Here is a 17,634-nt window from a genome sequence, read left to right as displayed (position 1 = left end):
CACCTCTAATTCAAGTGGACAAATGGCAGTCTCTACATTGATTTGGACTGCCCAAAGGGCAGTCCCTTGTTCTTGATTTGTTACTTATTGTCAAGTGTGAGTAACTCTTCTCCCCTTCCCACTAAGGAAGGTGAGGAATTACATCATTTCTATGCCTAGGTTAAGTAAGAGTTTAGCTATGAATGGCTAGAGTTAATTCCATTTACACAGGATCAGTACCATATTTGTGTCATAAAAGGAATTTTGTAGCACTCCTTCTTTGCTTATTATGTCAAATAATTTGTACGGTATTAGGATTAGTTGTTCTTTGAATGTTTGATAGAATTCACTTGTGAATGCATCAGGCCCTGGGGATTTTTTCTTAGGGAGTTCTTTGACGGCTTGTTCAATTTCTTTTTCTGATACTGGATTATTTAAGTATTCTATTTCTTCTTCTGTTAATCTAGGCAATTTATATTTTTGTAGATATTTACCCATATCGCCTAGATTGCTATATTTATTGCCATATAATTAGGCAAAATGGTTTTTAAGGATTGCCTTAATTTTCTCTTCATTAAAGGTGAAGCTTCCCTTTTCATCTTTGATACTGTTAATTTAGTTTTCTTCTTTCCTTTTTTTATTAGATTGACCAGTACTTTGTCTATTTTATTTGGTTTTTTTCAAAGTACCAACTTCTAGTCTCATTTATTCATTCAATAATTCTTTTACTTTTGATTTTATTAATTTCTCCTTTTATTTTTAGGATTTCTAATTTGGTTTTCATTGGGGATTTTTAATTTGTTTACTTTCTAGTTTTTTAATTTGCATGCCCAATTCATTTTACCTCTACCTCCCTATTTTATTAATATATGCACTCAAGGATATAAATTTCCCCCGACTGCTGCTTTGGCTGCATCCCAAAGGTTTTGGTAAGAACTCTCATTATTGTCATTCTCTTTAATGAAATTATTAATGTTTCTATGATCTGTTCTTTGACTAACTAGTTTTGGAGAATAATATTATTTAATTTCCAATTAATTTTTGGTTTGCCTTTCCATGTACCCTTGCTAATTATTATTTTTATTTCATTATAATCTGAAAAAGTTACATTTATTATTTCTGCTTTTTTGCATTTCTTTGCTTTGATTTTATGTCCTAGCACATGGTCAATATTTATGAATGTACCATGTGCTGCTGAAACCAAGGTGTATTCCTTTTTGACTCTATTTTTCTCCACATATCTATTAACTTCAATTTTTCTAAGATTTCATTCACATCTCTTACCTCTTTCTTATTTATTTATTGGTTTGATTTATCTAGATCTGATAGAGGAAGCGTTAGGTCTCCCACTAGTATAGTTTTATTATATGTTTTCTCCTTAAGCTCCCCCAATTTTTCCCTTAGAAATTCAGATGCTATACCATTTTGATGCATTCATGTTGATATTTCCTCATTGTCTATATTGCCTTTTATCAGAATGTAATTACCTCCCCTATCTCTTTTAACTAGATCAATTTTTTAATTTGATTTTTGTCAGATATCATGATTGCAACTCTTGCCTTCTTTTTTTCAGTTCATGCCCAATACATTTTGTTCCAGCCTTTTGCCTTTACTCTGTGTGTGTCTACCTGCCTCATGTATATTTCTTGTAGACAACATATGGTAGGATTTTGGTTTCTAATCCACTCTGCTATTTATTTCCATTTTATGGGTAAATTCATCCCATTCATATTCAGAGTTATTATTACCAACTGTGTATTCCCCAACATATTGATTTCTTCTCCTTCTCCTGCCCTTTCTTTCACTAATTCCTTCTACACCAGTGTTTTGTTTTTGATCAGTCCCCCTAATCCCCACCCTTATTTTACTTCTCTTTCTCCCCCCTCTCTTCTTATTCCCCTCTTTTTTTTCTTTAGGGTCTTTTTGAGTTACACACACATACTCTCCCTCCCTAGTATTGCTTCTGTCCCCACAGTCTGTTTATTATCCTTCTACTTCGCTATAGGGCATAAATCAATTCTCTGCCCCAATGGGTCTGCTTGTTCTTCCCTCTTTGAATCAATGTACATAAAAATTAAGTAGTTCCTATCTCCAACCTCTTTATCCTTCAAGTGTATTGGTCTTCTCTCCAGCTCCCACCATGTGCTTCTTTTTGTCACTTTTCCCATTTCTCTTAATCTTATCCTTTTTTATCTCTAGTTTTATATATATATATATACATATATATATATATATGTATATATTTTGACATTTCATCCTATACAGTTTGTCATTGTTCCCTCTAAGTATACTTCTTCATGCTGTCCTAATATTAACAACAATTTTTAAGAGGTACCAATATAATCTTTCCTTATAAGAATACAAATAATTTGAACTCATTAGGTCCCTTAAAAAAGTTTTGATTTGTTTGTTTTCCTCCTCTCTTAATTACCTTTTGGTGATTCTCTTGAATTCTGTGTTTGGACATCACATTTTCTGTTTAAGTCCAGTCTTTTCTTTATGAATGCTTAGAAGTTTTCTGATTTATTAAGTGACCATACTTTCCCCTGAAAGAATATAGTCAGTTTTCCTGGACAGTTGATTTTTAGTTTTAGGCCTAGTTCCCTTGCTTTCCAGAATATCATGCCTTCCAGTCCTTCGGTGTAGATGCAGCTGGATTCTGTGTTATCTTAACTGTGGTTCCATGATATCTGAATGACTTCTTCTTAGCAGCTAGTAATATTTTTTCCTTGGTATGGTATTGAAGGATTAATCAGAGGTCTGGAGCCTTGCTGTGTCTAAGCCACCATCTTCCCAGAATTCCCAAATGCTAGATACTTTTTTGAATATGTAGGTAGTACAGTGAATAGAATGCTGAAATTGGTCAAGAAAGCCTGAATTAATACTGCCTCAGACTCTTACCAGCTTGTGATCCTGCATAAGTCACTTAACTTCTCTCAGCTTCTGTTCTCTCACCTGAAAAATGGGGATAATAGCACTTACCTCTCAGTTATATATATGTATATATACATATATATATGTATGTATATACACACATATATAATCTCATGTATGACATGAAATAACATATGAAAAGCACTTTCCAACTTTAAACTACTCTATAATATTATTGTTGTAAGTATTGTTATTTTTAAAAGTCTGTATTTTTAAATGATCATTAAACATAATTTGGTGCTTAATTTTATCAAAGAGTTTTCTGCATCTTTTCACATAATAATAGTACTAGTACTAGTAGTTAGCATTTATGTTTTATTTCCAAGTAATAAAATGCTTTAGTTATATTATTTGATCCTCATGGGGAAAACCTTGTGAAATATCTGCTGTTATTATCCCTAATTTTAAATTTAAATTTAAAATGAGGAAACCAAAGCTAACAGAACCTAATGGATTAATCAGAGTGACCAGATGTAGCCCTATAAAGTCACCTTGTTTGTCTATTTTTAAATCTAGACACTTTGATTTTCTTCTCTCCTGTGTTTAAACCAAGTTAATTCCTTTTTAGGTTTTTCATAAAACATCTTTTTTTCTATTTACTAATTTTATAACCTTTAATCCTTTTCAGCTTTATCTATTTCTCCTCAACTTTCAAAATTTCATCTGTTTAATTGTTAATTTTCTCAATACCTTAATCTTCTTTTTAAAATTTTCTAATATATATTTTCAAAAATATATGAGATCGGGGGAGCTGGGTGTCTCAGTGGATTGAGAGCCAGGTCTAAAGACAGAAGGCCCTAGGTTCAAATCTAGCCTGAGATACTTCTTAGCTGTGTGACACTGGGCAAGTCATTTAACCCCCATTGCTTAGCTCTTACTTCTCTTCTGCCTTGGAACCAATACACAGTATTGATTCTAAGATGGACGGTAAGGGTTTAAAAAAAAGAAATCAAAAGAGAAGTGTTTATCTGGAAAAATCATTGGAGAAAGTTTTTCTAATAAAGGTCTCATGTTCACATTATAGATATATAAGGAATTCAAAGAATTCTTGAAAAGCTATTTTCCTATAGCTTTCTGGAGATAGGTATAGATGGTCAAAGAATAATAACACATTTCTCAAAAGAAGAAAGCCATCAATAACTACACGTAAAAGTGTCCCAAAAATACTAATAACATGATGAGAAGCATAAATTAAAATAGCTCTAAAATTTTATCCCATGTTTGTCAGATTGGAAAAGATAGTAAAAAAAGGAAATGATAGTTGTAAGAAGGGATTTGGGAAGTCAGGTACATTAATGACCTTCTGGTGGAAATGCAAATTGACAGCCATTCTGGAAAGAAATTTGGAACCAGGCCTCCAAAGTCACTAAACTAATCCTTTGACACAGTAATACTCCTCTAGGCACATATCCCAAAGAAATAAAATAAAGAAGACAAGAGCCCATATATGGGAAATATTCATAGAATTACTTTTTGTTATAGTAAAGAACTAGAAGCTAAAGAAATGATCATCAACTGGGGAGTAATTGAACACATTCTGGTATATGGATGTGTGGAATAGTATTTCAGCATAAAAAATTGGACAAGAGATTAAGAGAAACCTAGAAAGTCTTTAATAAACTGATATAGAAGGTAGTGAGCAGAACCAAGAGAACAATTTATACAGCAACAATATTATGAAGAAAATGACTTTGAAAGACTTAAAAATCAAGGCAACAACTAATCTTGGCTCCAGAGGACCAAGGATGAAGCATGCTTGTCACCTCTTGACAAAGAAGATGTGAGAAATAAGTCATATTTTGGGGGAATTGCTTATATTTATATGGGGATTTATTTTACTTAATTATACTATCTTGTTACAAGGGAGGATTTTTATGCGGATAAAAATCCAGAGAAGTTAGTGATAGAATGACAAAAAAGAAAAGAGAAAAGAAAAGAAAAAAATCAGCAAAGCATTTTTGAAAGCCCATAGAAGAAAACAATGAAAATCAGAGAGATACAGGAACAAATAGGAAAGCTTTTGAAACAAACATACTAAATTTAGTATATACTTAATTAAACAAACTATGTGATGACATTCATAGTTAAACTATTTCCTTCTGTTCTATGTATATGGATAGTTTGTATTTATTGGTATTTGTCTAGTTCAGAATCATGAAATTTAAAAATATATTTAAGAGATGCAGGGAAACTGAGATCCAGAGGGATTAAGTGATTTCCTCCAGGGTCCAATAAATGGTGATTAGCAGAGGTATGGATCTAATGCAGATTCTTTGGCTTTGTTCAGATGTCTTTCCACTCTACAATCTTTATTTTTTCGATCTTTATTTTTCAAAGATGATTAAACATAGGAGAATGTAATCACGTTATTGAAGGGATTATCCCAAGAAAGAGGGATTAAACATATTCTATTTGACCCCCGAGAGCGGAACTGGGGGTGATGGGTGGAAATGGGAAAGAAGCAAATTTGGGCTTGGTGAGAAGACCTTCCTGGCAATATAGACTGTTTGAGAGTATCTCCTTATACCTTGCCTCTGACCAACCCTAAAACACTACCTTCTAATAAGTCCTGTGGATGGTCCTCTCCTTGACATCTTTATGGTACCATGTGCCATTGTGGAGCCTATATTTTATTTTATTTTATTTAAACCCTTACCTTTCATTTTAGAATCAATACTGTTTGTTCTGGTTCCAAGGTAGAAGACTGGTAAGAGTTAGGCAACTCAACACTAAGGTATTAAGTGACTTGCCCAGAGTCACACAGCTAGGAAGTTTCTAAGACCAGATGTGACCCTAGGACTTCCCATCTCTAGGCCTGGCTCTCAATCCACTAAGCCATCTAGCTGCCTCCTGGAACCTATATTTTAGAAAGGATGTTGACTAACTGGAGGGTGTCTAGAAGAGGGTGAGCTGAATGGTAAAGGGCATAGAAATTGTGCCAATCAACATTTGTTAAGCTCCTACTATGTGTTAGGCACTGTGCTGAGAGCTGAAAATAGGAAAAGTAGGAAAACAAAGTCTCTCTCTTTAAGGAGTTTACAATCTAATGTAATAGTAGGAAAGATTGAAAGGATTAGAGATGTTGAGCCTGGAAGAAAAGAAGATTTAGGGGAGGCATATTGTTTCCAACTCTTTGAAAGGATGCTATGTTTTTGAGAGATTAGATTTATTTTGAGGGCAGAACTAGGAACAATTAGGAAAAGTTACAGGGAGTCAGATTTCAGTTCCACATATAGAAAATCTTCATTAAGTCCAAAAGTAGAATGGAGCACCTGAGAAGACAGTTAGCTCCCCCTCAATTCAATTTCACTCATATTTATTAATATCCTTTATGAGCCAACACTGGGCTCAGTGTTGGAGTGCAAAGAAAAAGAATCTTTCAGCAGAGGGTAGCTGACCACTTTGTGGGAGTGTTGCGGTGAAGATGGTCTTCCAATGGATTACTAAGCTCCCATCTGAGATTCTATCATGCCCAGAGAGGGTTCAATGATGATCTCTTTTCTTTATTGGTTTAGCCCCCTTAGCCCACTGGACTGGAGAGATATCTGAATTTGATTTATTTCTGGTATGACCTTAGGCAATTCACCAGAGACCCAAGTAATATGGGCCTGACTCTGTTCTGAAGGAAAGGGATAGCAGGAGGAGGCATAACTCCCTTCTCAACTGTTGCCCATACTAGTTGTAGTTCTGGGTAGCACCATTTTGGTATGGAGGAAAGTGGATTTGGATTCAGGAAATCTGGATTCTAGTGCTGGTTCTGCCTTTTAATCCCCATATGACCTCGGAATAGTCATTTCACCTTTAAGGGGTCTCAGTGTCCTCCTATATAAAATTAGGGTTTGGATCATGATCTCTAAGGTCCCTTTTGGGTCCTTAATCCAATGGGATTATTAATCCTTTTGGGACCTAAAAATCTCCTTTTAAATCTAAAATCCTCTGATGCTAAGATCTAGTGCTGTTCTTAGAGGTTAATCCTTCTCCAGTGCTTAGGATCAATCGATCAATCAATAAAGATTTATTAAACAGCAGTTATGTGCCAGGCCCTGTACTAAGCAATGGGGATGAAAATGAGGTGAAATAGAGTCTCTGCCCCTTAGGGAGCTCATAGTCTAAGGAGAGGCAGTGTGGAGGTGATGGGAAAGTAGGTAGCAACTAATCAAGGCAATTTATGTTTCAGTTCAATATTAAAAAGTCCACAGAGCCTGTACAGCCCAGAGCCCTCCTGAAGTTCCCAGACATCTATGGACCAAAGCCAGCAGTGACTGCCCCAGAAGTCATCAACTATGCTGATTATTCCTTGAAGACCACAGAGGAGGAGTCTGTCCCTGCCAGCACACAGGCCCTGAATGACAGTCGCCTCAAAAGACAGGTCACAGAGGAGCTCTTCATCCTTCCTCAGAATGGTAGGCTCCCTTCCTCCCAATGCCTCCTCCTTTTTCACCATAGCACCAATTTTGTTGGTCATTGGTTTTGCCAAATAACTTGCCTCTGGGGCATCCACCAGGATTGATGGAGTCAAAAACTTTCCTGACTGGGATGGAACAATGGGATTTTCCAATGGAAAAGCAGTGTGGTCCAAGTTTCAGGGTCCCAGATGAAAATAAATGGCCATTGAGATCCCAAGCAAAATTGGCTAGTAACAAGCTGCTCATCCTTCTCTGTCTCCAGGCTTTGCTGGGAAATTGGAAATCTCAATCTCACTCAAGTCAGCTCTAGAGGGATTGAGCCTAGTGCTTAATACTATGAGTGATGGAAGGAGAGCAACAGTGTTTAACCACAGTGAGAAGCTTATTGTCTCCGGGCCATCTTTCCCAAGTAATTTCCTCTAATCAGCAGTGCCCAGCTGCCCTTATCCTCTGCAGAGATGGGGTCCAAATGCCCAACCCCCTGCTCCTCTAGGAGAGAGACAATGAGGAAGGAAATGGGGGTTTGGGAGGATCTTGGAGGGAAGGATGATGAGATACAATGGAAAGGGCATCGATTCTGGAGGCAAAATCTCAATGCTAGAGCTTATTAGTTGCCTTGAATTAGGCACTGTGCTAAGTAATGGTGATGCAAAGAAAGGCAAGAAGCAGTCCCATCCCTCAAGGAGCTCACACTCTAATGGGGGCAACAATATGCTAAGAAACCAGCTATGCATAGGGTGTCCCAAAAGCCTTAGTGTGATTTTAAGTCTTAATACCTTAATAAGCTTTAAGTGATCTAATAGGCTTTAAGGTTTAATAGCTTAAAGCCACCCTAAGACTTTTGGAACAGCCTGGACATTTGTTAAATTGGAGCTAATCATCAGAGGGAGGGGACTAGCATTAAAGTCACTTTACCTTTTCAACTCTCAACATACTCCTCTGTAAAATGAGGGGCTCGGAGGAGATAGCCTCTGAGACTCTTGCCAGGTCCAGGGCTATGATCCTACAGAGGCAGGAAGTCCTGGGTTTGCGGGCCTGCCCTATGAACTCTGGGCATCTTAGCCTTGGTGGATTTTGGTCTCTCCAGCTATCGAATGAGGATGATACTCTGAAGCCTACCTACTAAATACAGGTATAATAAGGATTAAATGAAATTAGGGGGGAAGGGGATTCTGTTTTAGAGACTCCACGATTCTTGAAATGTAACCTATTATTCACTTATGTTTCCATGGTTTGCACAGAAAAACCCTTTGCTTATTCTCCAGGGAAACCTGCCTGGATTATAGGGTTTAATTCTGGAATGGAATTGTAGCAATCAGTACCCTAACCCAACCATTCATCTTCCTGAGTTTAAATCTGGCCATAGGCACTTATTGGCTGTGTGATCCTGGGCAAGTCACTTCAACCTGCCTACCTCAGTTTCCTCACCTCTCAAATAATCTGGAGAAGGAAATGGCAAATCATGCCAGTATCTGTTTTTGGTTTTTTTATACCCTTACTTTCTGTCTTAGAATCAATACTGAGTATCAGTTCCAAGGCAGAAGAGTGGCAAGGGCTAAGCAATTAAGATTAAGTGACTTGCCCAGGGTCACACAGCTAGGAAGTATCTAATTTCAGATTTGAACCCAGGACCTCCCATCTCCAGATCTGGCTCTCTAGCTATATGAGCCACATAGGTTCCCCTACTCTAGTATCTTTGCCAAGAAAACCCCAAACGAGATCATGTAGAGCTAGATGCAACAGGACTGGAACTGAGAGGGATAGTGACCTGCCTGAAGTTGCATAGAACAGAGTCAAACCCCAACTCTCTGTCTCAAACATCCAAGGCTCCTGGAAAAGAGTCCATCTTTGGGGCCGCTTTTAAGTTTTCTATGTTCATCTCGCCTCCAGTTTTGAACTCCGTCTCAGAATCCCTTAGGAGGAGGGTCTTCCTGTGTCTGGCATTTGTAAAACCAGCAAGCTGCCGCGCTGCCCACGTTCTATCAGGCTAAGCGATATTATTCCTAATCTGACGAATACCATGAGTAGGACACAGTACAATAAAACTTTGAAAGAGTTGCCTTAGATACAGACTGACAGATGAGCATTTCCTTTCCTTTGGCCCCCTCTTTAAAGAGTTTGTCCATCACTGATAGAGATCATTTAACTGGCTATACCTTTGGGACTTTTTGAAGCCTTCTGGTCCAATTCTTTCATTTTACAGTCAAGAAAACAGGTCTAGTGGGACAGCTGGGTAGCTCAGTGGATTGAGAGCCAGGCCTAGAGACAGGAGGTCCTGGGTTCAAATATGGCCTCAGATACTTCCCAGCTGTGTGACCCTGGGCAAGTCACTTGACCCCCATTGCCCACCCTTACCACTCTTCCACCTAGGAGTCAATACACAGAAGTTAAGAGTTAAAAAAAAAAGAAAAAGAAAACAGGTCTAGAGAGGGAAAGTAACTTGCTTAAAGGTGCATAGCTGATGACTGACATTATCCTGACCAATTAATTAGTCACTGAGTATTTACAAAGTGCCTACTCTATGCCAGGGACTAAGCTTGGCAGTGGATGTGGGCACATCTCTGAATTTGATGTTCACTGATTTTCAGTTGTGTCTGACCACGTTTTTTTTGGCAAAGACCCTGTACGAGTTCCCATTTTCTTCTTCAGCTCATTTTTCCAAATAAAGAAATTGAGGCAAACAGGGTTAAGTGACTTGTCCACAGTCACATAGCTAATAAGTGCCAGAGGTTGGATTTGAACTCAAGTTTTCCTGACCCCAGACCTGGTGCTTTATCTACTGTCCTGCCTAGCTTTGCTACCTCTGTATTGTGGAATTTTTTTGGCTAGTTTTCCCAGCAAAGCATTAAGTGGGAGCATAGGGGAAAGATGGAGTGGAGGAAGAGATGGGATCCCTACGAGAGTGGAAATGACTCCTGTGCTCCTCTTCCTCACAGGTGTGGTAGAAGATGTCTGTGTGATTGAGACCTGGAACCCAGAGAAAGCTGCCAGCTGGAACCAGGCCCCGAAACTCCGCTACTCTCTGGGCTATGACCAGCAGAAGGCCCAGCTGTCCGTGACTCTCCTGGAAGGTAAATGTCCATCCTTCCTTCTGCTTCCATCCTTATCCTTCACCAGAAGTTTCTTCACATTTCAAGGCAGTGAGAGAAGGGAAGAAGCACTGACTGGGGAAATATTTCATAAACAGGTTTTTGAGATGATCCAATTTACCCCATCTTCTTTTTCCAAATCTCTTTAAAAGCTTTCATTATCTTTTGTTTTTTCCTCGCCTACATTTCCCAATATATCTCTTCCCCTCAGATAGTCACCACTTATAAATAAAGGAAAAAAATTCAGCAGACCTAATGAACCATGAACTCCATCAAAGCTGCCATTGTCTCCATGTTCCATACCCATCATCCTCTACTTCAGCAAAGAAGAGAGGGAGGTGCATTCTCATATCTGCTTTAGGACTAATGCCCTCATTTTACAAATGAAGAAATTAATACTCAGGAAAGTTAATTAACTTACCCAGAGTTACAAAACTAGTAAATAGTAGAGTTGGGCTTCAAACTAACCTTCTGGTCTCTTAACAAGAATTCCCTATACAATATCCCAGATAAATGGTTATTTAGCTTCTGCTTGAAAACATTTAGTGACAAGGACCTCACTGCCTCCCAAGACAGCTCATCCTACCTTTTGACAGCTCCAAGTATTTGTAAAGTTTTTCCTTGTGTTTAACTGAAATCTGCCTCTTTGCAGATACTACCCACTAAGATGCTGTGAGGTGGTGATGGAGAGAGCACTAGGCTTTCAGTCAGAAGACACATTCGAATTCCGCCTCAGCTGCTTACTACCTGTGTGACCTTGGTCAAGTCAGCTAGACTGGGTCTCATTTTCCTCCTTAAAATGAGGGTTGTTTTGATGGCTTCTAAGACTTTTTTCCAGGTCTAAAATCTTTGATTTATCCTGTGAATTTCTTTCTGGCCAGAAATAACCATGAAATTTCCCCCATGGCTCTGATTTGTGATTGCAGCTATTTTTGTTAATGATAGGATAGGCATTCCAGGGGGCACAATGGAAGGGAAGGTCAGAGTAGGATAAAGACTTGGGAAGGGAAAGGCTGAAATGGATGAGAATTTGGGACCAGAGAATGATGGCAAGTAGAGGGAGTTTTTACCTAGGCAGTCTGCAATTCCAAATCATAGAATAAGAAAGAAACAAAAACAATCCCTGGGACAGGTGGTTTTCATCCTAACTTTGTCCACTTCGACTCAGTTGAATTTACCCCAATTGCCTCATTCTCTAGTGGTTGCTCTGCTCCTGACCTTCCTTCTGTCTCCAAGGCTCTGGTTCTGTGATTGATCGCCTACCTGGAGAGGTATTTAGGTCTAAATCATTAGGAGCTTGCAAGCAATAGGAGGCCATTATAGTATTCTTGGCTCAGGGAACCAGAGCCTGTGTGGGATGATTAGGGGGTGTTGGCAGTTATCAGATAAGCTTCTGCTTCTTTGTGTTCCCAAATACTGTGGAAGGCTCCATCTTTCTAAAGGAACAGGGTGTCCCCGGTCTCCTTCCCTCCACCTTAGACAAACAAAGCTGACCTAGTACCAAGGAATATATATCCACCATGATGGGCTGCTTTGGTTCTAGACCCTAAAGCTTGAAATTGGAGGGAGAGAGGACTCTGGATTTTTTGCTGATATTTCTAGATTTTAGCATTTGAGAGCAACTTCTTAGAATGGAAACTTTGGGAGATAAGGCATCAGGAGACCCAAGTTCAAATCCCAACTCTGGTACTTGTTAGACATGTGAAATTGGAGAAATAATTTTATCTCTCAGAGCCTGCTTTTTTACTCCCAAAATGGGAATAATAACATCCATATTTCTGATATCACTGAGCTCTTAGTAAGACTCTATGTTGTAAAGCTTAACATGATATAGAAATGTTTAATTTTATCCAGAGTGCCTCCTCCTGTTCTTAATTTTCTCTCCCCCTTTTCTTAAAAAAAGCCATTAATTTGTTTTTGGTTGTTACATCACATTCATTTTTTTCCCTTCTGTCTTAGAATCAATGTTAGGTATCCTTTCCAAGGCAGAAGAGTGGCATAGCCTAGTCTATCTTAGAATCCATATTGTGTATTGGTTCCAAGGCAGAAGAGTGGTAAGAGCTAGGCAATTGGGGTTGAGTTCCTTGCCCAGGGTCACACAGCTAGGAAGTGTCTGAGGCCAGATTTGAACTCAAAACTTCCCATCTCTAGACCTGGCTCTCAATCCACTGAGCCGCCCAGCTGCCCCTGTGTCATGTTCATTTCTGAGTATATCTATTCACAATTCCCCTACATGGTAAGATAATCTTTTGTAAGAAAGATTTAGGAAGAAAGAAGAAAAAGAAAGAAGTTCAGCAAAATGGACATTACAATTGGGTCTGATGACATACATCTATAATGTTCCACAGACATAGTTTTCCACCTGAAAGAAGAGAAAGAGGTATATTTTCTTACCTCTTCTCCAGAGGCAACTAGGTGCCACAGCAGTTACAGTTTGGGGACTGGAGTCAGAGAGATCTGAGTTCAAATCTGGCCTCAGATGCTTCTGTGTGACCCTGGACAAGTGACTTAACTTCTATCTGACTTGATTTCCTTTACTGTAATAGTATACAGTTATTAGGTACCTGCTAGGTGCCAGGCACTGTGCCAAGTACTAAGGGCACAAATAAAGAGGCAAAAGACAGTCATAACTTCTAGGATCTCACAATCTAATGAGGATACCTCACAGGGTCACAAGTATCTACTGAGGTAAGAATGACAAAGTATTCAGCACAATGCCCGGCACATAGTGGGAGCTTAATAAATCCTTGTTCCCTTCCTTGACCCCCAGGGCCAAGCCTAGTCCTAATTACATAGCCACCTCTTCTTAATTAATTATAATTACATAGACATCTCTTAATGAGTTGACCTCTTAATTAGTGATTAGATTGCAGTGAGCACATGGAGGGAAGAGATAGTTTTTGTATTTCTTTGTATCTCCAAATGCCTTCGGTTAGTGCCTGGCACATAGTAGGTGCTCAATAAATACTTGTTGATTCAAACAATGTTATCCTGAACAGTCAATTGGGACACCCTTGAAGAACGAGTAGAACCTTTCAAAGCACTTTCCAGTGGAGTGTCTCATGTTCTGAAAGCACAAATCTGACCACCCACTTCAAGAATCCTCACTGGCTCCCTACTGCTCCTGGGATAAAATACAAACTCCTCGGCTTGGCATTTGAAATCCTTCACCATCTGGCTCTTGTCCGCCTTCCCAAGATCATTGCACAGTCGCTCCCCTTCGTGCATTCTGCATCTCCCCTTCCTGCCAAACCTGACAATCTGCAGGTCTCCAAAAGGGATGTGCCATCGTCCTTTGCCTGGGTTGTTAGAATCCTCAGCTCCCTTCCAGGATCAGCTCCTGTGACACCTCTAATGGGAAGCCTTTCTTGGTTCCCTTCATTACTGATGGTCCCTCCTTCCTCCTGCTCCTCCTCCTCTTCCTCTCCCTCCAGTTACCACGTATATACCCACTGCTTGGTGCCTTCTCTCCTCCACCACCTCTTCTAGGAGTATGTAAGTCCCTTCCAGGCAAGGACTATTTCATTTTTCCCCCATCTCCAGCACCCAGCACAGTACCTGACATGTTATCAAATAAGATGAAGAGTATTGGTAAGTCCTTAGTAAATGTTCATTGGATTGGTTGGAATGGACTGAATTGGATTAGAATGGGTGGGTTGGAATGGATTCAAGGAGAATAGATTGGAATGCTTAAAATGGATTGTTCTGGACTGCATAGGATTGGGCTGGATTCGCTCAGTGTAATTATTTATAATAATTATAACTTACTTTATTTCCATTTTACAGGTAAGTTGACCTCCTTTGGGTCACAAAGTACGGCCGTGGCTGCCCAGGTCACCCGATTCTCGGAGCTCTGGTTTTCCACTTATTCATGTTATTTTGCTTCCTTCTCTTTCTTAAGCATCCTGCTAACTCTTCCCAAGTCAAAACGTGATTTGGGGAGGCTGAGCCACCAGGTGAGACAGGGAGGTGCTGGAGCAGCCCATCTCTTGTGAAATTTTCAGTGTGAGCATTAAGACACCTCAGAAATGGGCAAATGCTACAAAACTGACTTATGGGTTTGTTGATTGTCTAGACCAGTGATGGGTAAACTACGGCCCCCAGCAAGATGCGGCCCCCTGAAATATTCTCTCTGGCCCAGAAATATTATTCCTAATCTGATGAATACAATAAATAGGATACGATACAAAGAAACTTCTAAAGAGTTGCCTTAGAAACAGACTGACAGATGAGCATTTCTTTTCCTTTGGCCCCCTCTTTAAAAAGTTTGCCCATCACTGGTCTAGACTTAAGAAAGTCTAGGAGAAAATCTTTAAAATTCAGATTACAGGCAGCTCAGTGGATAGAGAGCCAGACTTGGGGATGGGTAGTCTGGGGTTCAGATCTGATCTTATGTACTTCCTAGCTGCATGACCCTGGACAAGTCACTTAACCCCATTGCCTAGCCCTTACCACTCTTCTTCCTTAGAACTAATACACAATATTGATTCTAAGATGGAAGGTAAGGGCTTTTTAAAATGCAGATTAAAAATAAATATTAATAAATGTTTTAAAAAATAAAATGCAGATTAAACTTAAAAGTGGGCAAATTAAAAAATGTAGATCTGGTTGTTAAACATTTACCAGCATTCTCCTTGGTGAAAGGCATATTTAGGGATGGTGGGGGCACTTGGCCAGGAAATATGATGTCATTCTAGGGACTTGTAGCTACATTTCTCTCGACTGATCCAGTGCTGAAGTCTAGACACTGTCATTTTGCCAGAATAGGAGGATCAGGAGGTAACATTTTTCTGCCAGCCTGGGAATGATCAGTCCTGGGCAGTCCCTTCCCTGAGGGCTATGAGTCAGGGCAATCTGCAGCCAAGTGTCCCTATTTCCACCCCCAAGACTATTCTGGTTCCCTTCCTCCTGAGTATCACCCTTCCTTACCTTAGGCCTCAGTTTCCTCCCCTGTCAAATAGGAGGAGAAATGGAACATTCCCACTATTACTCAAGCTGGGGATGGGTGATGGGAAAGAATGCACTAGTGTATATTCTCTGAGAGCCTCCCGTGCCAGGTTCTGGATAAACACAAATTAAAAATCATTAAGAATGTCAGTGATCAGAATACAAAATCCTGTTAATGAGTTAGCATCCAAATGACTCCAATTAAAAATAGTTTTGTGGTAAATATTTTAAATACAGAATAATCTAATTATCATACTTATGAAATAGCAGAAACAACAAGCAATTTGGCCCCAGTGTTGTGGTAGCACTAGCAGTAAAATCTTCTGGCTGGGAAATCTCTGGAGAAACAGGTCACGGAGACACAGCTAAGGGATCATAGGATTGAGAGGTGAAAGGGAAATAGAACATAGAATTTCAGAGCCGGGAGGAAGCTCAGAACTTAGAATGTCAGAGCTGGGAGGGATTTTAGAACATAGAATGTCAGAGCTAAAAGGGACCTTTAGACATAGAATGTAGAATGTTCAATCTGAAAGGGACTTTAGGATGTAGAATGCTAGAGCTGGAAGAGGTTATAGAATGTAGAACACAAATTGTTAGACCTAAGAAGGACTTTGGAATATAGAACACAATATTAGACTGGAAGGGAACATAACACATAGAATTTAGAATGTTAGAGCTGGAAGAAAGCATCAAATATAGAATGTTAAATTTTGAAGAAACCATTGAACATGAAAATCAGAATGTTAGATGAGAGCCTAGAACATGGGATGTCAGCTCTAGAAGACGCTAACAGCCATGTGACCCAACAGCTTCATTTTTACAAATTAAGAGACTGAGGCTCAGAAAAAGGAAATGACTTGCTGAAGGTCATATATTCAGTAGCAGGAAGGAAAGGAGGAAGGAAGGAAAGAATTGGAGAGAGGAAATGAGGAAGAGAGGAAACAATTACTTATTAAAAGGCTACTATGTTCCAGGCACTGGGTTGTGTTTTACAAATATTATTTAATTTGATTAAGAGTATGAGAAAGGTGCTATTATAAACCTCATTTTACAGTTGTGGAAAATGAGGCAAATCAAAGTTAAAACATATAGCTAGTAAGTATCTGAGACTGGATTTGAATTCAGGTCTTCCTTACTTTAGTCCAGTGCTCTATCCTTGGTGCTACCTAATAGTAAATAGAAAAAGAGAAAACTCCAACCCAGACTTCCCAAATTTCAGTGCATTATTGTTTCCATTATATGGACATCATCTCTAGTCCCTAAAAACCAACTCCTATTTCTACAGGCAGCTAGGTGGCACAGTGGATAGAGTTCCAGGCTTGGAATCATGAAGACCTAAGTTCAAATCTGGATTCAGATGTTTATATGCTGTGTAACCCGGGGTTAGTCCCTAATTCCTGTTTGCCTCCATTTCCTCATTTCCTCAAAATCAGTTGGTGAAGAAAATAGCAAGTCACTCTAGTATCATTGCCAAAAAACCCAAATGGGGTCTTGAAGAGTCAGACACAACTGGAAAACGACTGGACATCCTCCTCCTCCTTTCTCCTTTTAAGTAGGGCGTTTAAGGTTAACAGATCTTTTCCTCATAACCACCTCACTTTAGGATGATGTTGCTTATACAAATATTCTCACTAGCATTTTTAATCAAGAGAACTGAAGTTCCCAGAGTTGAGGGGTTAAATAAACAGTGAAGGATGGAGCCAAGGCTCAGGTCTGTTGACTCCCACTCTGGGGCTTTGAGCCTAGTCCCCAAGACCAGACTATACTACCCTCGAAGGGTTTTCCTTTTGTAAAAAGACATTTCTATGTGTAAAAGGGATCCACAACCACCATTATTATTTATTATCTTCATATAGTTTGGTCAATTGAAATTGAATTCTAAAACATGGAAGGTATTTCCTCCAAGGGAATGCGATGTAGAAGTGACTGCATGATGCGGGGACTCAGGAGAGCCAGGGTTTAGTCCTGGATTGGCTCTTGACTTTGCTGTGTGACTTTTGGCAAGTCATTCCCCATCTCTGTGCCCCAGGCTACTCATCTATAAGAATAAAAAGGATCAGATTAAATGATCCTTGCAGCCCCATTCTGGTCTAACAGCCTCTAAACTCATTGTATTTCTGAGTTAACATGAAGTTCTTCCATCAGATTTGAATTTCCATTGCTTCCACTGGAGTCTAATATAGAATTCTGGGCTGAGGTTTGGAGTCAGGACCAGTTTCCATCTCAACTCTGCTAATTAGATGACAAGTTCTATCCCTGTTGAGCCTCGGTTTCCTCCT

The 17,634-nt window shown here is 39.3% G+C and overlaps 1 protein-coding gene across 1 annotated transcript in view; it reads left to right on the top strand.

Annotated features, from left to right (window-relative positions):
• The first annotated feature begins 7,081 nt into the window (after positions 1 to 7,081).
• The window catches only part of SYT13 (synaptotagmin 13), a 28,917-nt gene continuing 18,364 nt past the window's right edge, over positions 7,082 to 17,634 (top strand). Inside the window, exons 1-2 of the mRNA XM_044681457.1 lie at positions 7,082 to 7,316; positions 10,256 to 10,390. Coding sequence (XP_044537392.1) covers positions 7,082 to 7,316; positions 10,256 to 10,390 — 370 coding nt within the window. The remainder of the gene's footprint in view (positions 7,317 to 10,255; positions 10,391 to 17,634) is intronic.

Source organism: Gracilinanus agilis, chromosome 6 (genome assembly GCF_016433145.1).
Source record: "Gracilinanus agilis isolate LMUSP501 chromosome 6, AgileGrace, whole genome shotgun sequence".
NCBI lineage: Eukaryota > Metazoa > Chordata > Mammalia > Didelphimorphia > Didelphidae > Gracilinanus > Gracilinanus agilis.
This window is presented reverse-complemented; position numbering and strand designations above follow the sequence as displayed.